At 43.1% G+C, this 23451-nt stretch overlaps 1 protein-coding gene across 1 annotated transcript in view; it reads right to left on the bottom strand.

Moving 5' to 3' along the window:
* Positions 1-23451, bottom strand: part of PTPRJ (protein tyrosine phosphatase receptor type J) — a 163680-nt gene that overhangs the window by 27276 nt on the left and 112953 nt on the right. Inside the window, exons 2-8 of the mRNA XM_029060042.2 lie at positions 17745-17763; positions 15521-15754; positions 12313-12570; positions 7355-7606; positions 6856-7053; positions 4236-4502; positions 3034-3285 (exon numbers count right to left, since the gene is read on the bottom strand). Coding sequence (XP_028915875.1) covers positions 3034-3285; positions 4236-4502; positions 6856-7053; positions 7355-7606; positions 12313-12570; positions 15521-15754; positions 17745-17763 — 1480 coding nt within the window. The remainder of the gene's footprint in view (positions 1-3033; positions 3286-4235; positions 4503-6855; positions 7054-7354; positions 7607-12312; positions 12571-15520; positions 15755-17744; positions 17764-23451) is intronic.

Consider the following 23451-nt stretch of genomic DNA (forward strand, 5'->3'; position numbering starts at 1 on the left):
AGTAAGCCTTATCAGCAATTAATTTTTCATCTAAGCAATGTAGATTTGCAGAGAAGCGGCACAGTTCTGGAAGTTAGAGGAATTGGGTTCTAATCCTGGCTCTGCAAGTCATTCTCTGTGCCTCAGTTTCCTCATCTGTAGAATGGGGATTCAATACTTGTTCTCCCTCCTACTTAGACTGTGAGCCCCTGTAATACAGGGACCAATTCCAACCTGGTTATTTTTATCTACCCTAGCCCTTAATACAGCGCTTGGTAGGGAGGAAGGTACTTAACAAATACCACAATTATTAATGTTATTATTACTATTAGTTGTCTTGTCAAATGCTTCTCAAACTCTTCATTTATAGACTATTTTATAAACTTTGCTCATAAACTTTGCAGTTGGGTCAACTTCATGGCAGAGTAAAGTTCTTCCTTTTCTTTCTCCTCAGGTTAACTCCCACATTCCCTCTCCTCTCTCATCTACATTTACAGATACATTTTACATGCATTATAACCAAACCATAAAATTCATTCTTGAATGGCTCCTAACTTTGGTATTTTTCATTCTCTCAAGTAATCCACTTTGGGGAAGCTCAATTTGAGAAAGAGATTTCAGATTATGCTCTATTTCCAGTCTACTGAAGAATACATGCATTTTTCTGCACAACTTTAGGGACCGATAACATTACTTCAAGAGGTAAAGGATCATCCACAGGGATCTCACTCCTGTCTCATTAAAAGTTCCCAAGCATTTGAATCTCTCTATTTTCAAAAGACATTCCTATGAATCACAAGAATTTTTAGTGCATTTCCTCACCTCTTTCCAAGTATTAACCCATCTTAATTACCTACAGATGATAACAGATGACTCACTGACGAGTACCTTTCACGGAATGAATGTACTGGACCGTAGAGTCATTTCTGTAACGTGTGTTTTCATTTTTGCGACTGGGAAAGAACAGGGTTACCAAAATACAGCTGTAAACTGTAATACACTTGAGCATCGCCCTAGACGTTATGTCTGATCAGATTACTTCATATCACCCTGATTGTATTTTCATGATTAGATGCTTACTACAGTGCTGGGGACACAATAAGCCCTTACTAAATAACATGATTATTATTATCTTCCCGGAGTAACACTGCAAACAAATGACAGGATCACAGGGTAAGCCTGTTTATCAGTCCCCTGCTCGACTGTAAACTCCTTATGGGCAGGTTCTGTGTCTATCAATTTTATTTTATACTTGCCCAAGCACTTCACACTGTGCTCTGCGAATAGTAAGCGCTCAATAAATACCATTGATTGATTCAATCATTCATTAGCAACTACACTCAATTTTATAGAGTTGAGGTCATGGCACTGATGAACCCACGTTAAAGAAAACTCATGTTATCATGCACGTGCCTTGACCAATGTAGTCGACACCATATGTACATGTTGAGAAATTATTTCTTCTGGTATCGCTTCACATCCTATCCAGATAGACAAGTGCTGAAGGAGGAATTTTCTCTACTTAAAAGCGTTCTACAGCATGGTGAAAACATGTATGATTTCAAATTCATCCTACACTAGAAAGTGATTTTTATGCAGTACAAATTCCCACGAGATGCTAATGATCACTGTTAAATTTCAGGAAGAGATAACAGAGAAACAAGAAGTACAAGAGTAATTTTGTTGTCATCTTTCAAAGCTTGTAACCGACTTTTTAAGACTTCCCTTCCATAGCTTTCTTGAATTTCACCCAAAGTGATAATAATAATTATGGTATTTGTTAAGCACTTAACTATGAGCAAGGCACTGTACTAAGTAGTAGTATGGCCTATTGGAAGGAGCACATGCCTAGGAGTCGAAGGACCTGGGTTCTAATCCTAACTCTGCCAACTGTTTGCTGTGTGATCTTGAACAAGTTACTTAACCTCTCTATCCCTTAGTTATCTCATCTGTGAAATGTGGATTACATCCTCCTCCCTCCCACTTAGACTGTGAGCCCCAAGTGGGTAGGGACTGTGTCCAACACGATAAACTTGCATCTAGCCCAGTGCTTAGAAGAGTGCTTGACACATAGTAAGTACTCAACAGATACCATTATAATTTAAACAAGGCATTGGTTATTTCAATTATTTTCCAACCAGTTTTCACACTGCACAGGGATTTGCAGATCTGTAACTATATAGTACTAACAGGGGTACCTGTACCCATTCTGGGGCCTATATTTGTCAAACGATCAGCCTTTAATATAAAATTTCCAAGTGACTAAAATGTGCTCTAACAAATGCCCTGAAAATGCCTATTCACTGAAAGAGCTAACGCTTTACTCTACTCAACAGGTGGTAGGTATATCAGCTGGTGGGGCAGGGGGAAAACAATAGATTCAAAGATAGAAAAAGAAATGGCTGGCATTTAGCAGCATGGCTCAGTGGAAAGAACCCGGGCTTGGGAGTCAGAGGTCATGGGTTCGAATCCCGGCTCTGCCACTTGTCAGCTGTGTGACTGTGGGCAAGTCACTTAATTCTCTGTGCCTCAGTTACCTCATCTGTAAAATGGAGATTAACTGTGAGCCTCACGTGGGACAACCTGATCACCCTGTATCTACCCCAGCGCTTAGAATAGTGCTCTGCACACACATAGTAAGCGCTTAACAAATACCAACATTATTATTACTATTATTATTACATTGATTATTATGATTTTTTAAAAAGACCAGGAGATTGAAAAGTTAGCGAAGTTAGGAGGCTTTAAATAGAGATGTGTGCCTTAAGACCATGCTGGGATTTTTAGCGGGGAAAGTTAAGTAATCCAACTATCGCTGATATTTATCGGGCACTTACTGTGTGCACAGTACTGGACTGAATACAACAGAGTTAGCAGACATGTTCCCTGCCCACAGTAAGCTTTCAATCTAGTGGGAGAAACACATCCTTCGCTATGAGGGTGAACGTCAAGGAAAGAGCCATGCCTTTGTGACAGTGAGGGACAGAGAATACTGAGTTGAATTCACCATGGGCTTCTGTCCCAAGAAGACAGTCCTTACATTCAACAACTTACTGGTAGTGGTGCGTATTCTTTTAGAGGCTCCTTCGGTTGTACCTATTTGTGGAAAGAGTTCAAAGGTGTAAGTGGTACCAGGTTCTAATTCTCTAATCACAACACTTTCTGTTTTAAATGTTTCATTCCTAGGAGACGATATGTGCTCTGTAATAAGTATTCTAAAAGATGTAGAATCACTGCTCGTCCAAGCTAATCCAATTTCTGTTGTGCTGATGTTTGTCACTTGAAAGTCAGAAACTGGCTGGGGAGCTGTAATGGAAAAAGAAAGGCATTTTTTTCAGAACCACTACAATGCTTCCCAAATTGAAAACAGAGACTGGTCCTCGAAATATTTTCAGTTCAATAAACTATGTTCAGAGTTCAGAAGTTAAATTTGTGCAGACAGTGCCACTCTGGAAACCAGATTGTCCCAGACTTTCTAGGGGAGGAGTTCTGATCATCTGATCCTAACACTTGATCCTAACGCTTCCGACCTGAAGAAAACTGAACCCACCTAAACCAGAACTTTGGGAAACTTTCAATACTCATTCATTCCATCTGATTGAGTGCTTACTGTGTGCAGAGCACTGTACTAAGCGCTTGGAAAGTACAATTCGGCACTCCTCTCATGCCTTCCTTCCAGGGCCTTCTTTCCCAACACTTAGTACAGCACTCTGCGTATAGTAGACCCTTAAAACATACTCTTTCCATTACCTCTACTATAAGCACCATCGATGCTGCCCAACGGCCAGAGAAAACAAAGTTTCTGTTGCTCCAAAGCTACCTAATCTCTATCATTTCTAAATCTAATTTGTTTCAAATAAACCCTCCAAATAATGACAGGATTGGGGGACAGATTCCCTTTCTTCAGGGGAGGAAAAGGAGAAGTTGTCATTAGGGGAACTCCTTTTCTTTGGAATGCGAATTGTTCTGGGATGAAATACCACCTCACATCCCTCCACCTCCCCCGACCCGGCAACACCATACATACACACACGTACACACGCACATTCAAATGGCAAGAAACACAAAGGCCACAAATTGCAAGCTAGAAGACGCCCCAATGATTCTGTTGCCCGCTGCTACTCTCCGCTAAACATTCCCCTCGCCATCTGTTCACCTGGCCGGAAGCTCTCTATTCAGCTTCTAATACAGAGCTGGCACTCAATAATTAACACCAACAGATGGTATTCAGTAAGATTATGTCCCGATGAAGTCACCTGTATAAGCTTCTGTACAGTTTGGCAGGCCTTCTGGAAAACCCTGCCTTTGTGGATACACAGTGAACTTATACAAGGTGCTAGAATTCAGTCCAGTGATGACAGCTCTTCTCAAGTTGTACGACGCATTAAATGAAGTTTCGTTACCGAACTCAACAAGGATTCTGTAGGAGTAGGCAGATGAAGAGTTATCTTTGTTTTCCCAGGTAAGGCTCACTTCTGACGCAGTGACATTCACAGTCTGGACATGGATAATTTGACTCATGTCTGTGAAAAACAATAAAACAAAGCATGACTAGCAGAAGGAAGAGAATTTCCAAAAAAGCATTATTGTTCCCATCAATGCATATAATTATTTCAAGAATACAGCAGGGCTTTCTATGTCAACATTCATTTTTGTGTTTACTGTTATGTCTTCTCTGCCCGAGGTCAACATTCTCTCTGGAAGAGAGGACTGGCTTCCGTCCCACAAGTTCCGTATCCCCTACAGAAGGAGCATGGCATAGTGGATAGAGCAGGGGCCTGAAAATCAGAAGGTTATGGGTTCTCATCCCAGCTCCACCACTTTCATTCATGCAATCGTATTTGTCTGCGGTGTGGCCTTAGGCAAGTTACTTCACTTCTCTGTGCCTCAGTTACCTCATCTGCAAAATGGGGATTAAGTCTGTGCTCCCCATGTGGGAAAGGGACTGCATCCAACTCTATTTGCTTGTTATCCACCCCGGCACTTAGTTCAGGGCCTGGCACATAGTAAGCGCTTAAATGCCATCATTATTATTATTATTATTATTATTATTACAGACAAGGCTGTTTGGATTATTATTTTACTTTTCCTGGGTTTTTTTTTCTCTTATTCAGGTTTGCATAGTTCTCTTCTCCATCTGCCTACTTTTCCAATAAAAAAAAAAGCTCCAAATAAGAGTTTAAAACTATTTACGAGGTAGTCCATTTAAACTAAACTGTGGAGAGGGTGGAATTAAATGCCATCCCCTCCGAAGAACCTTATTTTCATTTTGAATCCCATAAACTGTAGCTGAAATCTGCTTCTTCAGCCTCAATACAGGCCCTTCTATGAGCTCAGAAAAGCCCCTGGTATCATGGGAGAGAGTCTCCAGAGCCACGCCAGGCCAGACTAAGCCAACCAAACCAGACTGGCCTTTGACAGCTGCCAATCCCCCTCTTGGGCACCATCCAAGTGGGTCCAGAAGTTCACGAAGACCGGCTCTTCCACTCGGGCACCACTAACACCCAGTGCCCAGCTAACAATAATAATAATTATTATTATTATTACAGTACTTGTTAAGCACTTACTATGTGACTGTTCAAGCATTTGTATCTATAGATACAGGTTAATCAGGATGGACACGGTCCCTGTCCTACATGGAGCTCAAACTCTCAATCCTCATTTTCCAGATGAGGTAACTGAGGCCCAAAGAAATGAAGTGACTTAACCAAGGCCACCCAGCTTACATAAGGCGGAGCTGGGATTAGAACCCAGGTCCTTCTGACTCCCCAGGCCCATGCTCTAGCCACTAAGCCATGCTGCTTCTCTGCTCCAGGATGGGCCAGCATTACTGGGGGTCAGGTCCCGTGGCAGGGCATGGATTGGGCTCTGTTAACTCCAGCCTCGGCTGGGTTCTGCAGCCCCAAAAAGCAGGTAGGTGCTCCTTGTTCCTTCAGTTTCTCTAAGCCCCAACCCCCCACCAGACTGGGCAGGGAATGTGTCTGTTATACTGTTACACTGTACTCTCCCAAGTGCTTGGTACAGTCCTCTGTATGACTGACAGACAAAAAATACTCCTGTCTGACTGACCTAAAGTGAGAAGCAGCATCATCTAGTGGAAAGAGCACAAGCCTGGGAGTCAGAAAGGCCTGGGTTCTAACCCTGGCCCCACCACTTGTCTGCTGTTTGACCTGGGGCAAATCACTTCACTTCTCTGTGCCTCAGTTACCTCATCTGTAAAATAGGGGTTAAGACCGTGAGGCCCATGTGGAACAGGGACTCTGTCCAAACCCTATCCCAGCACTAAAAACAGTGCTTGGCACATAGTAAGCGCTTAAATTTTTTATTATTATTATCAAGTGCCCTCGAGTCATTTCCGATTCATAGCAACTCTATGGATATATTTTCTCCAGAATGTCCTGTCTTCTGCCATAATCCGTAACCATGCTAACGGTTCTCCCGTAGATGTTGTTATGGTTTCCATCTGCTGGTCTGCCTCTTCCACTTTTTCCCTGGACTTTTCCTAGCACTAGTGTCTCCTCCAGAGAATTAGTCCCTCCTGATTATGTGTCCAAAATATGCTAATCTAAGTTACCTCATTTATTATGATTATTATAAATATGATTGCTTGACTCAATAAATACGATTGATTGACTCACTGAATAAATACCACCGACTGACTGACTCTAGTCTCTCATCAGAGCTTCGCTCACACATATTTGGCATCACCTTCGCCCCTATATAGCCGGCAATGCCTCCCAAACCTCTTGAAGACAACTTCCACTAGTGCAGCAAATACAGCAGGGGAATTGAATTGAATTACATTGTGAATTGAAGATACATGAAGAAAGCCCAGTGGCTTCAGCTGCACCCTCTCCAAATGGGGATCTGACTTACTTGTCCAGATTTCCGTAGTTACAGGGTTTCCTTCGGTCCCATTAGCCTCTTGGGAAAAAATTGTGGCTGTGTATTGGGTACTGGGTTTCAATCCCACCACGTTAACTCGGGTCAGTTGGGGTGCCTGGTCACCTTCGGGGGTCACACTTGTGGACACATCCTTTTGGCAAGTTACATTGACATCTGTTGAATTGGTCACTGTAACAGACATATCAAATACGGGTTTCAATTCTGGGGTTAAACAACGCATGAAAGACATCTGTGTGGGAAGACCGGGATCTTGCCTTCTGCAAACCAAGTTGCAGAAAAGGCAATTTCCTCTAATTTTATAATGGTACTTTTTCCTTAAATATACCCGACTCATAATGGCCAAGGGTTCTTTTCCTCTGACCACACCCATATTTTCCACAATCTCATACTGTGGAAAATGCTCAAGGCGTGGGACGTGGAACAATTTCACTTGAGCTAGGGAACAGCAGAGGGTACAGTTCCTCCTCACCTGTACTGGGGCCTATGTTCTCGTTAGCCTCATTTCCTTCTAGAGGAACAATTATGGCCCAGCACTGGAAGCCGTGTTTCAGGTCTGTGATGTTAATCTGCATATTTGGGGAAGTCTGGTTGGCAATTCCATTCTCTTCAATGAACATCCGATACTGGTACATAGATACAGCGGAGTCACTGTTCCGCCAGACCACACTGACCTCCGTTGGACCGACGTTCATATGATGGACATCGAAAACTGGACTCGGTTCTGTTAAAAATAAAATAGACCATTATCTGCCCCAGAACAAGAAGGGTGAAATCCACCCACACACAGGAACACCTGGTTTCACAAGTTCTTCCTTCTTCCATATAGGAGTTCTCCCCACTCTAGATTGTAGGCCTGTTGTGGGCAGGGAAGATGTCTACCAAGTCTGTTACACTGTACTCTTCTAAGCACTTCGTAGTGTTCTGCACACAATAGGCACTCCATAAGTAAGACCGATTGACAGGAGTTTAAAAGGCATAGTATTTGAATACTATGACACACAAATACAGACTGCAAAACCAGAAATAATTAGCATCTGTTGTACAAGAGTCACAGCCAAAGGATCATAATATCTGCTCTATATAATCCCTTTTTATTATCTCTGCCACAGAGACAGGAACAAAAAAGGAGAACTGTTTTAAAATCTAGAGATCTAGGTTAATGATCATGCAAATGGTGAGAAATTATCTTAATGTAAAACTTTGAGTCCTATCAATAATTTTTTTTGTGGTATTGGTTAAGCGCTTATTTTGTTCCAGGCACGATACTAAGCCCTGGGATAGACACCAGCTAATCAGGTTTAACACAGTCTATGTCCCACATGGAGCTCACAACATTAATTCCCACTTTTCAAATGAGGTGACTGAGGTACAGAGAGGTCACGTGCCCATGGTGACACAGAACAAGTGGTGGAGCTGGGAATGGAACCTCTGACTCCCAGGCCTGTGTTTTAACCACTAGACCACGCTGCTTCTGTATCTGTGTGTCAGGCAGTAGTTCCAAAATAACTCTGAATGGGAATTTTCAAAAGACTTTCAATGTTTTGAAGCCCAAAAAGCCAGGAAGGGCTACCTCTGAGAAGTGGAGAGCCTAGAGTTCAGGGTGGGCCCCAGCCAGGCTCCCACCAAAGCTGACTAGTACAAAGAGTATGGACAAATGGATAGCATGATAGTAAAAGTACGGAAAGTACTAGTGCGGATAGTAAGAGTATTGATGGGAAGCAGCATGGCCTAATGGATAGAACACGGGCCTGGAGTCAGAAGGACCAGGGTTTTAATCGTGGCTTTGCCACTTGTCGGCTGTGTGACCTTAAGCCAGTCACTTAATTTCACTGTGCCTAATCTGCAAAAGGGGGATTAAGACTGTGAGCCCCATGTGGGACAGGCAATGCATCCAACCTGATTGGCTTGTATCTACCCCAGCATTTAGAACAATGCTTGACACATATCGATTAACAAATGAAGCAGGGTGGCTTAATGGAAAGAGTATGGGCTTGGGAGTCAGAGGTCATGGGTTCTAATCCCGGCTCTGCCACTTGTCAGCTGTGTGACCTTAGGCAAGTCACTTACCTTCTCTGTGCCTCAGTTACCTCATCTGCAAAATGGGGATTAAAGTGTGAATCATACATGGGACAAGCTGATTACCCTGTATCTACCCCAGCGCTTAGAACAGTGCTTGGCACATTGTAAGAGCTTAACAAATACCAACATTATTAGTAGTAGTATTATGGTAATAGTAAGAATAGTACTAAGCATCCACTGTGAGGTCTTCTTACATGTCTAGGCCCTTTAGGAGAACAATGATCATAATACATAACCCCTGAAGACTCTTCGTCCCCTGTAGACTATAAACTCCTTGTGGTTGGGATATCATCTACCAACTCTGTGTATTTACTTAGTATGGGATTCTGCACACAGCAACTGCTCAATTAATATCCCTGATTGGCAGTTTGTTTCTCAAAAGAGGGGGCTAAAAGACTCAAAAAACTAGCCCCCAAAAGAGGATCGAGGAGCGGGTACTGAAACAGTACTGCAGGAGACAGCGTTTCAGACTTCACAATCAATCAATCATAATTATTGCAGAGCATTGTATTAAGTGAGTGGGAGAGTACAAACAGGACAGAGTTGGTAGACAAATTCCCTGCCCACAACAAGCTGACAGTCATTAAGTATGCTTCTGGATGTTGCAGGAAGTGACCCTTTCAAAAGCTATAAAGAAGATGCTGAAACACACCCAACTGACAGAACCATCATAATTCTGTCGGAGGGATAGAAGTTATTCTTTTAATGTTGAAGGAGCTGGGACTATATTGGCTTCAGAGCAACTGAAAACAGATTGGGAGCGTTTGCTGCAGGGCCTTCTGCTCCCAGGCCTTGCAGCTAGCCTTGTGGAGGCCACGAAGGTTGACTTCCAGTGTTTCACGATAACTAATCAGGCCTCAGCGCTACCTGGGAATCACGGGACCATTCAGGCAGGTCCTGGTTTGTCTGCCAGTCACCCTCTTTCCCCATAAGGTCAGTGGTGGGAAGCCAAGTCCATCCATACCCACACAGATCCCAAGCAGAAGGTTGGGTATCCTCTCACTGTGATATTTACTGAACGCTTACCATGTGGAGAGCACTGCACTATACGAAGCTTTCTGCTAGCAAGCACCATCTGTCTGGAGCTGGTTGGACTTCTTTTGTACTGCTGAGTGTAAGGGCTGAAGGGAGCTTCCCACTGCTCATGCCTGGCCTCGAAGGAGACCATGTTCTAAGCCTCCAGCCCTTCAAATCCCACAGAAGGGCTCTCTAACCTTTCAGGGCTCAGTGTGGCCTAGTGGAAAGGGCACAGGATTGGGAGTCAGAAGGATATGGGTTCTAATCCAGGCTCCGCCACTTGTCTGCTGCATGACCTTGGGCACGTCGCTTCATTCCCTGGCCCTCAGGTCTGGGCCACTGTTCTGGGCCTAAGAACAGTGCGTGGCACGTAAGCAGCGCTTAAAACAAATACCAAAATCATTATTAATTATCAATAAAAACCACAGTCGGTGATGTTAATGACGACAAAAGGGAGATCTGTCTGACAACTCTACTTCTTGGGACCACCACAGAAGAGCAGGACAGATTCTTGAGTCATCCAGACATTAAAGAGTAGTAATAACCTAAATCTTAGCTCTCTTGTAAATTGAGAGTTGGTTATAAGGGAAGAATACAGATGGGTCAGTCAATTAGTCAGTCACATTAACTGAGCACTTACCGCGTGTAGAGCACTGTACTAAGAGCTTGGGAGAGTATAATATAACAATAAGTAAACACATTCCCTTCCCACAACGAGCTTACATTCTTGAGGGGTACCAAATTAATGTCAGTCAGGGCTACCTTACCTGAAGTGAGTCTCAGAGGTCTTCCCAGCAAGGGGTCAGGAAGAAATCTGGACGGGACAAGGGGTAAACCTCCCTAAGGCCAAAGGAGTAGTGGAGTTTGACCTCTTCCTCATCAGGCTGACTCAATCAATGGTATTTACTGAACACTTATTGGGTGCAGAGCACTATACTAAGCGAAAAGTGAATGGAGTGCTCCAGATCCGTCTCAACCGGACCTTCTTTCCCTTTTAACCTAACGTGCTATTTCAATCCAACTTTCATTTAATCGTATTTACTGAGCACTTAACTGTGTGCTAAGCACTGTACTCAGCACTTAGGCATTGTAGTAACTTTCCAAAGGAAGCGGTATCTGTATAATTATTTAGAATGCTAAGGACTTTGTTATTACTGGATCAAGGAACAGGAAGCAAAGGGCTTACTTTGATGTTTAATCGTTAGCTTTTTCTGTGTTTGGCATCCCCCCGGGGACTGTATGTTCTGAATCAGTTGGGGATGTCTTTTATTCATATGCTTTTTCTCTATTCTCAATTAGAGAGTGCTATATCCAAAGTACAAATCAATCATTCAGTGGTATTTATTGAGCACTTACTATGTGCTAAAAGGTTGGGGTGCCCCAGTGCTTGGGAGAGTAGGCAATAGCAGAATTAGCGGAAACATTCCCTGCCCATAATGAGCTTACAGTCTAGAAACTCACAAACGAACTCAACAAACATTAGGAGTAAATAATAATAGGAAGTACAGAATGACAAAGTGATACATCCCCTGCCCAAAGGAAGCATTAGTGCTGATGAGGATTGACAAACATAAAAGTATTTACAATTAGAGTTCTAAAATATATAATGCGGAGCTGCATCCGAGAGTGCACATTTAATTTATACGGGTGTTTATGAATCACTCCAAATTCCAATACACTTATATTCCTCAAGAGGATAGTCTTCCCCATTCGTTTCAGAAAAGCACTAATTTCAGGGGTGTATGCAAATAGGAGAATTAAAGTTGCTTGGATTCTTAAAAACTTCAGCATTAAACATGTGAAATAAAGTAGCTTCATGTTAATGGTGTTATGATGTTATTCAAGCAAATCAAAACAGTTTTATGATGCTTCATCCTACTCAAGGATTATCTTATTTAGTATTCTGTATTCCTTCTGCTTTCAATAATTTTGATTTTTTTAATCTCTTGATGTGTAATCCACTTCACACGTATTGTCAAAGTCAGTTCACCAGTAAGCCCAAATCACGCTGGGCTATAAATATCCTATTTACTAAAGAGCCAAAAAATAATGCTAAATGTAAAACCCAACTATCGATGATTTCCTAAATTAAGAATCATCTAAATGCTCTAAAACCTTGACTGCTGAAAGAAACAATGTAGTTAGATATCAGTTAGATAAATGATCAGCTTGGATATTTAAATATTCAGTGGAACCATCATAGCTTTCACTAGTCCTACTTGATAAAATAATCACTTTTAAATAACTGCCTGTAGAGACAAAGCAGCATAAAATCAATATGTGAATTCAAATGGGGTTTTCCCCGCTACTGAAAAGGAAAGGCCAACTTACTTGTGGTGACATCTATGGCTACCGGGCTTCCTTGTATCCCATCATTTGTTTCTGGAATGATTCTGATTGTATAAAAGGTCCCAGGTTTCAGATCTCTGATTGTGGCATTGAAAGTCTGGTTGCCTTTAAAACGGATGGCTTCTAGAACCTTCACTATGTAGTTATACGTAGATGCAGCCGTGTCGTTGTTTTTCCAGATGAGAGACACTTCTGTTTCCTCCACACATGTGACTTCAATCCCAAACACACGACTAGGTTCTAAGAAAAATAAAGAAGAGCATGGAAAAATTATTAAAAATTTGTAACTGCCCAAAATGTTCCTTTCATGTGCCCTATGTTGAACGCCACCCGGAAGGGGGGAGAAGAAGGCACAGCCCTCGGCCAAGGAAGCGGACGGGTGAGGATGAGCAGAGTCTTCAGGCCATTTGCCAAGTGGGCGGAAAGCCAGTGGTCGGCACCATCAGCAGGTGGGTGGCGAATTTGGCTCACAGCAGGGAGCAGGAAGCAGGAGACCAGTAACAGGATTGGACATCCAGGCCTGCTGGTCGCAAGGACAGGGTAAGTAGAACGAAAGCTGGGTGGGTGGGGAGAGGGGAAGAAATGAAGCCTGGGGCAGCCAGGTACATAAAATAAGGCAGGACCATGCTACGGGAGGAGCTGGGAGGAAAGGGGAATAAGAACAGGACAAAATAAAAACCTAGAAATAAATCAAAACATCATTCATTGTTCATTACCCAAAGGTTTCACAGGATTTCAGACTCATATGGGACAGAACAAAAACTCATTTTAGTGAGTATCACTTTCCCTGAGGGAAAACTTGCATACTCTAGAAGACGAAAAGAACAAGCTGAAAGGAATCGATGTTACAGAAGCTTATTATATTTCATTTATACTGATGCTCAGATGGAAAGATTTCATGGAAAAATGAAATAAAACTACTTTATTCTTCCCATTTTTAGTAGTTATGAAAATATCTCTAGATACCAATGCTGTCACTCACTTTTTTCCCCAGCTGGTCAAGCCTGCAATATTGCTTCTTTTTGATTTCAGTCTCAGTTCTGGTTCACTTTTTGTGGAATAATGTAAAACCTTTTGAGATAAAACAGTAGTGACTCCAGGCACTAGGACCCGGATTCTAATGCCATCTCTGCAGTCTGCCTGCTGTGTGATCATGGACACAACTTCTCAGTGCCTCAGTTTCTTCATCTGTACAATGGGGATTAAATACTTCTCCCTCCTACTAAGACTGTAAACCTGATGAGGGACACAGACTGTCCAACCTAATTAACTTGGACCTTTCCCAATGCTTAGTACAGTGCTTGGCAGAGAGCAAGTGCTTAACGGATACCATAACAAAAATAATAATACCCCTATTATTATTAATACTATTACTATTATTAAATAAGGTCCTCCATTTGGCCCTTCCATTCATCAGCATTTTCTAAGTACCCGCAGATTTCAGGCTCTTGTACCAATCACTATTGGGAAGGATTACCCAATAAAAGTCATGATCAAGAAGCTTACCACCTACACCAATGAAACAGCATGTCCTAGTGGAAAAAGCATGGGCCTGGGAGTCAAAGAACCTGGGTTTTAATCCCCACTCCACCACCTGTCTGCTGTGTGACTTTGGGCATGTCACTTCACTGTGCCTCAGTTACCTCTCCTGTAAAATGGGGATTAAACCCTACTTCCTTCTACTTAGACTGCGAGCTCTACATGGGATAGGGGCTATGTCCATCCTGAATAACTTGTCTCTACCCTAGCGCTTAGAACAGAGTTTGGCATATAGTAAGGAATGAACAAGTATAATAATAATAATAATAATAAAGCAGCCATTCAGACAGTGATTAAATATTCTTGTGCCCTGATCTCTCCACTGTCACTGATTACAATCCCCAAAAGAAATGTCAACATGGGCAGCACAACACACCCCCTTCCTTCTTCCCAGTTCCATCTGGGTGCACATCGTCTCCAGCTGAAAAATAATGACGATGATAATGATGGCATTTGTTAAGCGCTTACTATGTGCCGAGCACTGTTCTAAGCGCTAAAATAGATACAAGGTTTTCAGAATTGCCCCACTTTGGGCTCACAGTTTTCATCCCCATTTTACAGATGAGGTGACTGAGGCAGAGAGAAGCTAAGTGACTTGCCCAAAGTCACAGAGCTGACAAGTGGCGAAGCCGGGATTAGAACCCAAGACCTCTGACTCCCAAGCCCGGGCTCTTTCCACTAAGCCACACTGCTTCTCAACACAGCAAATGTCAAGAGAAGAACTGGGGATTTCATTTTTTTAAGCATGTGCCTCAGCAGTTCGAGGACGGTGAAGCCGAGGACGGCTCCGACCAGACCGCGGGTAGCTTGTCCTATGACAAAGAGGTTCTTAGGTGGTGTCTGGTGGTGTCGGCTCCCTTTCCCGGGATGTACTCAGGGTTCTCCCCATCTCTACCCCTCTCTTTTCTAAGAGCAGACCCATTCAGTGAAACACACAGACTTATAAAGCTAAGTACACTCGAACCACCTCCCGCTTTGTTAAAGCACTGGGGAATGAAGAACCGCTATTTGAGCTACCCTAGGCTATCCGAATGAAACTGGCAGTTGGCATGCGGCTTTGGTCAAGTTGTGTGTACTATGACCCGAGTTTCCCTTTGTGATATGTGTTAAGCGCTTACTATGGGCCAAGCAAATGTACTGAACACTAGGACAGTTACAAGACCATGACACAGGCCCTCTCCCACAGGGGCTCACCATCTATGTGGAAGAACCCAACTCTTGCAATATAGGAGAAATGATCCTACACATTAGTAATAAATGTGTACAAGTCAGCTGTGACAGGTGGGAGACAGAGTTTTAGGCTGTAGGAGTTGAAATGACCCCCCAAAAGCCTGGTGAGGAGGGGCGCTCCTGTAAACTGCACAGCCCTCAGAAAATAGAATTGGGTCATTTTCTGAATTCCTGTTAATTGAATGAACTACAATTTGCTTCTGCTCTGCCTGCCAAGAACATTACATGCCCAGTTTAACATTCAACACAGAGTAATGAAATATGCAGGCACAGATGCAGGGCAGCCTAAGATGAACTTTGGACTCGATAGCCGGGCTATGGGCTCTCATTAATAATGATGACCGTTCATCATTTTGTAAATATGAAAATGTCACATAGATTTTTCTAAATAAAACAATCCAAAAGCCCCGGCCTCACTTACTTGTTGAATACTTCTGCCAGCAAGTATCTGTGCCGTTCTCAAACTGAATCAGATACATCGCTCCAGGTCTAAGGCCCAGAACTGTAATATTCTGGAAATCACCCTCTAACCTATTCCCGAACTGCTCTCCATTTAGGTCTGTTACATTGGTCGCTGAAAAGTTCAGTGGCAGATCACTGATATGAATTTCCGTAGTTGTTGACGTTAACGCCATTGGACTGCACTCTGGAGAGTCTAGAAAGGAAAGAAACGAAAAGCCAAAATTCAGTAGCGAGCTCTCCTGTTAACAATTACCCCATCATATAATCAAAACATTGATCAATCGTATTTATTGAGCACTTACTGTGTGCAGAACACTATGTCGTGTACTTGGGAGAGTACTATATAAAAGAGTTTGTAGACTCGTTCCCTGCCCACAAGGAGTTTATATAGTCCCTATTTTTAAATCTGCAAGAGTATTCGTTTCACACTTACAACTCATGCATTTGGCTTCACTGACCCTGCCCTTCCCTGATTCTCCTCTTATCTCTCTGGCTGTTTCATTCTCAGTCTCCTTCGTTGGCTCCTCCTCCCTCACCCATTCCCTAATCTTACAGGTTTCTCAGGGGTCAGTTCTTGGTCCTCTTCCACTTTCCATCTACACTATTTTCCACCTCCTTGGTGAATTCATTCTTTGCCAAGACTTCAACTATCATCTCTACGCAGATACCCCAATTTATATCTCCTCCCTTGTTCTCTCTCCTTCCAGGCTCACATCTCCTCTGCCTTCAGGACATCTCTACTTAGATGTCATCCTGCCATTAAAACTCAATATGGCCAAGACAGAGCTCCTTATCGTCCCTCCCAAACTCTGTCTTCTCTCTGACTTTCCCATCACTACTATCCTTCTCGTCTCACAAGCCCACAACCATGGTGTCATCCTTGACTCTGCTCTCTCATTCACCCCACATATCCAATCTGTCACCAAAGCCTGCCATTCTCACCTTCATAACATCACCAAGATCCATCCTTTCCTCTCCTTCCAAACCACTACCACATTAATACAATCACTCATTATGTCTCAACTGAATTACTGCATCAGTATCCTTTCTGCTCTCCCAACCTCCATACTTCACTCCGCTGCCGGGATTATCCGGATTATCCTTCTACAGAAACGTTCTGGACATGTCACTCCCCTCCTCAAAAATCTCCAGTGGTTGCCTAACAACCTCCGTATCAGAAAAAAAACTCCTCACTATTGGCTTTAAAGCTCTCCATCACCTTGACCCTTCTTACCACACCTCCCTTCTCTCCTTCTACATCCCAGCCAGCACACTCTGCTCCTCTGGTGCTAAACTTCTCACTGTGTCCCGTTCTCACCTGTCCCACCATCAACCCCTGGCCCATGTCCTACCTCTGGCCTGGAATGCCCTTCCTCCTCAAATCCACCAATCACACTTTCCCCCTTTAAAGCCCTACTTAAGGCTCAACTCCTCCAAGAGGCCTTCTCAGACTAAGCCCCCCTTTTTCTTAGCTCCTCCTTCCATTCCCATCACCCCCACTCCCTCCCTTTGCTCTACCCCCCCGCCCCACAACACTTGTGTATATATGCATACATCTGTTCTATTTCTACTGATGCTATTAATGCCTGTTTGCCTGTTTTGATATGTCTCCCCCCTTCTAGACTGTAAGTCCATTTTGGGCAGGTAATGCCGATCTTTATTACTGAATTGTACTCTCCAAGACCTCAGTACAGTGCTCTGCACACAATTAGCGCTCAATAAATACGACTGAATGAATGAACAACTCTGAATTAAAAAGGAAAAAGGCACTGAAAAGAAGAGTACCCATATTTTTTTGAAAAAGCATTTTTCTCATTGGGAGGGCTTGTGAATATCCAAAATGAAAAGCCTCAAAGGAAGTAATCTGATGAGATATTAGTTCATATTAGGAGAATGGCTGTTATTAGGCTTTCCAATTGCACTTTGGGACAAAACAGTGCCAGGTTTGTTATGGGCAGGGAACATGTCTGCTAATTCTATTATACTGTACTCTCCCAAGTGCTTAGCACAGTGCTCTGCACATACTAAGTGCTCAATAAATACCACTGATTGATACTGATTTGAACACCCACATAAATTCTCAGACACATCGGTCTTACTAAGGAGGCATGTTGCCCCACATCTACCACTAGGGAGCAGTAGGAAATAAGATTTATCAAAACATAAAATGCAAGAATACTTACAGACACCTGCACATCTCATCTGTAACAGAAAAAGAAAAAGGAAGTCAGCAGAAGCAGCAAACTATGGAATATGCAAACCATAAATAAAGCAGTGAAGAACGCCATAACTCTAGTAAGTGATATGAGTTAAAGAGCTTGTCGCTGCCATCCAGCTTTGAGGGAGAGCCCAACCTGAACGCTTGTTCTCTAAATTATTTGGGAGCCAACAGATTTTCTGCTGTCCTTCTCCCACGACAAAATGTTGGGGGAAGAGGAGAAGGAGAATCACCTATCTGCTGCTGAAGCATCTCCCTACTGTATCCTAAACACAGAGTTTTGTTTTGTTTTATTTTTTATGGTGGTACTTAAGTGTTTACTGGGTGCCAAGCACTGTTCTAAGTGCTAGGGTAAATACAAGTTAATCGGATCAGACACAATCCCTGTCCCCCATGGGTTTCACACTCTTAATCCCCATTTTACAGGTGAGGTAAGCTGAGGCCCAAAGAATTGAAGTGACGTGCCCAAGGGCACACAGCAGACAGGTAGTGGAGCTGGGCTTAGAACCCACGTCCTTCTGGCTTCCAGTTCCACGCTCTATCCATTAAACCATGTTGAGTGAATAGCCCAATTTACCATGAACCAGCTGGAAGATTCCAGTTTTAAGGGACATGACCTCTTCAAACCAACTCCCCACCTCCAAGCTATGAATAATAGAAATGTAGAATGTGGCTGATGTCTATTTGGTCAGAGAGTTTACAGAATTCAACAGGCTCTGAAAGCTCTAATTTTCTCATCAGCAGATGGCAGAAGTTATTATTTAAAACCTTGCTAAAAGGACTGCAACAATTACCTCGATGAGGCAACTCCGATTCCAGATGGAAGGGGGTTAAAACAGCTCTACTGCTTCCTGGTGCTCACAACTACAGGGGATGGCGAGAAGAGCAGCAGCACAGGCCTCGGAGTCCGAGGGATCTGGGTTCTACTCCCAGCTCTGCCACTAGTCTGCTGGGTGACCTTGGGCAAGTCACGTAACTTCTCTGTGCCCCAGTTGTCTCATCTGTAAAATGGGGATTAAGAATGTCAGCCCCGCATGGGGCATGGACCCGATGAGACTGCATTTATCACAGTGCTTAGTATAGTGCCTGGCATAAAGTAAGTGCTCAACAAATCCCCCCACCAAAAAAGGGGGTGGGAGGGGATATATCGGTGCCATTTCCATTCCAAAGGGTTTGAAGGGACACCTGCTCCTTTAGCTGCTGCCCCATTCATTCAACTGTATTTATTGAGCGCTTACTGTGTGCAAAGTACTATACTAAGCACTTGGGAAGTGCAATTTGGCAACAGATAGAGATAATCCCTACCCAACAATGGGCTCACAGTCTAGAAGGGGGAGACAGACAAGAAAACAAAACAAGTAGACAGGCATCAACAGCATCTGACCCAGTCCTGCCTTTCAGGAAGGATAATAGCTATTTTAGCCTTCCTCCTCACCCTCTTCCCCCAAGCCCAACTTGGACATCAGGCTGCAATTAGTCAGGAAAATCTGGTTCTCAGACCATGAGGTAAATCAATCACTAGTATTTACTGAGTGCCTATTGGGTGTGGAATACTTTATTAAGCACTTAGAAGAGTATAAGAGAATCAGTGGGCATCATTCCTGCCCTCAAAGGCATGATTCCTGTCTCCTAGTGAGGGAGACAGACACTAAATTACAGGTAGGAGGAAAGAGTAGAGTATAAAAATATGTGCATAAGTGCTAGAGGGGTAAAGAAGGTAATCACCCAACTGCTTAGGAGACCCTGAAGTACTAAAGTGGCAGGTCCTAAAGTGGTAGGTGAGATAGAGGGTGGAGAGATAAATTATAGGATGGAGAGATGAGAGATTAATCAGGGAAGGCCTCCTGGTGGAGATGTCATTTTAGAAGGGTTTCGAAGATGGGGAGAGCAGGGTCCGCCAAATATAAAGGGGGAGGCAGGACCAGGCAGGAATAAGATCAGGAGCAAGAGGTCAAGCAGGAGAGGACAATGTGGCACAGTGAGTATGTTGGATTTGAGAGGAATGAAGTGTGTGAGCTGGAATGGACTGGGAGAAGAGAGACGCTAAATAGGGGAGACACAGTTGAGTGGGGTGTGGAAGAACAGGAATCAGAGGATGGAGGGGGTGTCAGGGACAGTAGTAACAGTAATAATAATAATAATAATTCTGATATTTGTTAAGAACTTACTGTGTGCCAGACACTGTATTAAGTGCTGGGGTGGATTCAAGCAAATCAAGTTGTATACAGTTCCAGTCCCTCATGGGTCTCAAAGGCTCAAACCCCATTTCACAGATGAGGAAACTGAGGCACAGAGAAGTGAAATGACTTAATCAAGGTCACACAGCAGACAGGTGGCGGAGTGGGGACTAGAACCCACAACCTTCTGATTACCAGGCTCGTGCTCTATTCACTGCGCCATGCTGCTTCCCATACTATTAGTAGTATAAGCATTTATTGAGGACTGAATGGGTGCAGCACACTGTACTGAGCACTTGAAAAGCACTAAACAAGTGACATACCTTGCCCACCAGGAGTTAACACTAAGAGGGAAGACTGGGAACAATAAGAGAGGTAGACAAAACAGAAGAGGAGGAAGACACGATTAGAAGAGAGTGACAGGTGAAATTGATGGACAAAATGACAGAATGTGAAGGATGGAAGGGTATAAGGAGAGAAATGCAAAGGGCTAGGGCTAGAGGAAATGGTAGATGGAGATTTGGAAAGAGAGACCAGAAGAAAAGGTGGGGAGATGGGAAACTAAGAAAAGAGGAAAAGGACAGGTACAGAAGACAGGAAAATAGGAACATGGATAAGAACAAGGGGGAAAATCACTATAAGAAATAGAAAAGATCGAAAGAGACAAGAGGACATCTACCCAAGAAAAGATAATTCTGCATCTTATAATAATTACAGTTATTTTATGTACTAAGTGCCAGGTACTGTGCTAAGCCTTGGTAGATACAAAATAATCAGATCAGACAGTCCAAATACCACATGGGGCTCAAGATCCAAGAAATAAAGACAGCAGATATCTCGACCCCATTTTATAAATCAGGAAACTGAGGCACAGAGAGGTTAAGTGACTTTCCAAGGTCAATCCACAAGTCAGTGGCAGAATTGGAATTAAAACCCATGTTGTTGTGATTGCCAGTCATATGACATTTCTACTAAGCCATGCTACCCTATGACCATTATTCCATTTAACAAGCAGTGTCACTAATAGGTAATGCTAATTAATTGATGCAAACAATTCATCTACCACACATTTAGTACTAGGCCAAGCCTCCAGTGGATGCTAAAAGGATCAACAACAGCTGCTGCTCTAAAAGCTTCTACATGACCAAGAATCAACACCATTAATTTGAAGTTGAGCTTCCACCGTATGCTATGTTGGATAGCAGAGCAGAGCTCGCGCGTGTGAAAATACCCAAAACAAACACCTTGCCCAATTCTCCCGTATTTTGAAAGCTGTGGAATTTCAGCTCTGCAGGATTGAAAGACTTAGAAGGTTGGCAAATACCCACAAATCACTACAGCTTGTTCTAGTGTGCTCTGTCCCCAAACTGACAAGTCTCTAATACATGAGGGCTGAGTTCACTTAGTCTTATATGAAAATCAATAACCCCGTCACTTTTTTTGCTCATTGGCTCCAGAAATTTCAAAGAAAATTTCCTTTAGAAATGTTGAAATGGGTATGTGTTGTGAATCAGATTTATCCACTGTAACAAAATGGAGATAATTGCCTAATCCCTCCTTTCAGAGATTGCAGGAGGGTGAAGGAGAAAGCAAGAATTTAAGGTATTTTGAGTTCTGAAGGTACCACGAGAGCTCACCACATTGGTGGTGTTATTCATTTATGCTCAGAAAACGATGAATGTTCAGAAGATCAAAAATTAGAAGGTTCATTTTGGCTATGAACATGTAGTAACACAAATCTGTAAACAGCAATTTGAAGCAAAGAGGGGTAGGATGCCTAGATAGCATTCAACATTGACGAAGAATCCCAGCTTTGGGACTGCAAGCTTCTTCAGGGCAGGGATTGTGTCTACCACCTTTACTGCACTGCACTCTCCCAAGCCTTTAGTCTTTTATCTCTGCTAGATAAGCAATCACTAAATAACATGACTGATTGATTTAGAAGACTGACCCCCTCTTTCAAGCAAAAAACACCCAACCAACCAAGGCAGGTGAGAATTACCCCAACTTTAAAAACTTTCTGAGGATTTACCAAAACCGTACCATTAACATATCAATAGCTTTATAAGGATTTTTATTTCCTTTTCTCTAACCTAAAGTTCAGTGAAAGTCCCAGTTCTTCTTGTTCAGGTTCAGTGAAGAAGAGCTGGTGCCATTCAGTACAGAAGTCCCTGTCAAAGCCTCAAGAACAATCATTAAACTGTCCCTTTGCCTTCTTTTTTTAGCCATCTTTGTGATTCTCAGTGGAACTCGTCCCAATTTCTGCTCATCTATCCTTAGCTTGGTAGACTCAAGGGCAGATCTCACCAGTTCTGGATGTAATGCAAGTCATGACATGACACAGTAATACCTCCAGACTGTAGGCTCCTCGTGGGCAGGTGCCTACCATCTCTGATCTGCTGTACTCTCCCATGTGCCTAATTAAGTGCTCTGCACACAGAAAGTGCTCAATAAATAGCACTGATATGATTGACTGATTTGGGGCATCTGCTATCATGCTGCTTTTTTTTAAGCATCCCACATTACCCACTCACAGTCAGCTGTTATCCGCTCCCACCTCAAAAATATCACTTGACTTTACAGAGAAGAATACTGAGGTACAAAGGACTGCTCGACCACAGCCAGGCACTGATTCAAAAAAATACAACCAGGGAGATGATGGATGCAATTGGCACTCGTTCAGGGAGCTGTTCTTTTCTTAAATTCAGAGCAGGAAAAAGAAAACTTCAGACTCAAAACCCTTAACTGCCCTCTCTTTTCTTTCAGTCTGTAACAACTGCACTTTCTTAAAGCATTTTTACAATGGAAATTCATGCAAAAGACAGGCCATACAGTTAGCACTATTCTCCCTCAGCCTCTAATCTTCTTGTCTCCCAATCTCTTAAGGACACCAAAATGTCAGAGGCAAGTAAAGAAGACACCCAAGTGAGCTGCTGCAAATGGCTTAGGGCATGTGCAATCACTGGGCAAGCACAACAGGAAATAGTGAGGCCTAGTAGAAAAAGCACAGGACTTGGAGTCAATGGACCCGGTTTCTAATCCCAGCTCTGCCACTTGCTTGCCGTGTGACCTTGGACAAGCCACTTTTCTGTCCCTCAGTTTCCTCACCTGTGAACTGGGGATTCAATACCTGTTTTCCCTCCCATCAATCAACCAACCAATCGTATTTATCGAGCACTTACTGTGTGCAGAGCCCTGTACTAAGTAAACACTTGGGAGAGTACAATAAAACAGAGTTGGTAGTCATGTCCCCTGTCCACAACAAGTTCACCGTCTACTGTCTCCTACTAAGACTATGAGCTCCACGTGGGACAGGGACTGCCTCCGACCAGATTAACTTGCATTCTACCCCAGTGCCTGACACATAGTAAGTGCTTAATTCCATAATTCTTATTATTAAAAAATCAATGGTATGTACTGAGTGCTTTCTGTGGACAGAACATTGTGTTAAGCACTGGAGATAATACAACAGAATAGGTAGACATGATCCATGTT

The sequence above is a fragment of the Ornithorhynchus anatinus genome, chromosome 3 (genome assembly GCF_004115215.2).
Source record: "Ornithorhynchus anatinus isolate Pmale09 chromosome 3, mOrnAna1.pri.v4, whole genome shotgun sequence".
Classification (NCBI taxonomy): Eukaryota; Metazoa; Chordata; class Mammalia; order Monotremata; family Ornithorhynchidae; genus Ornithorhynchus; species Ornithorhynchus anatinus.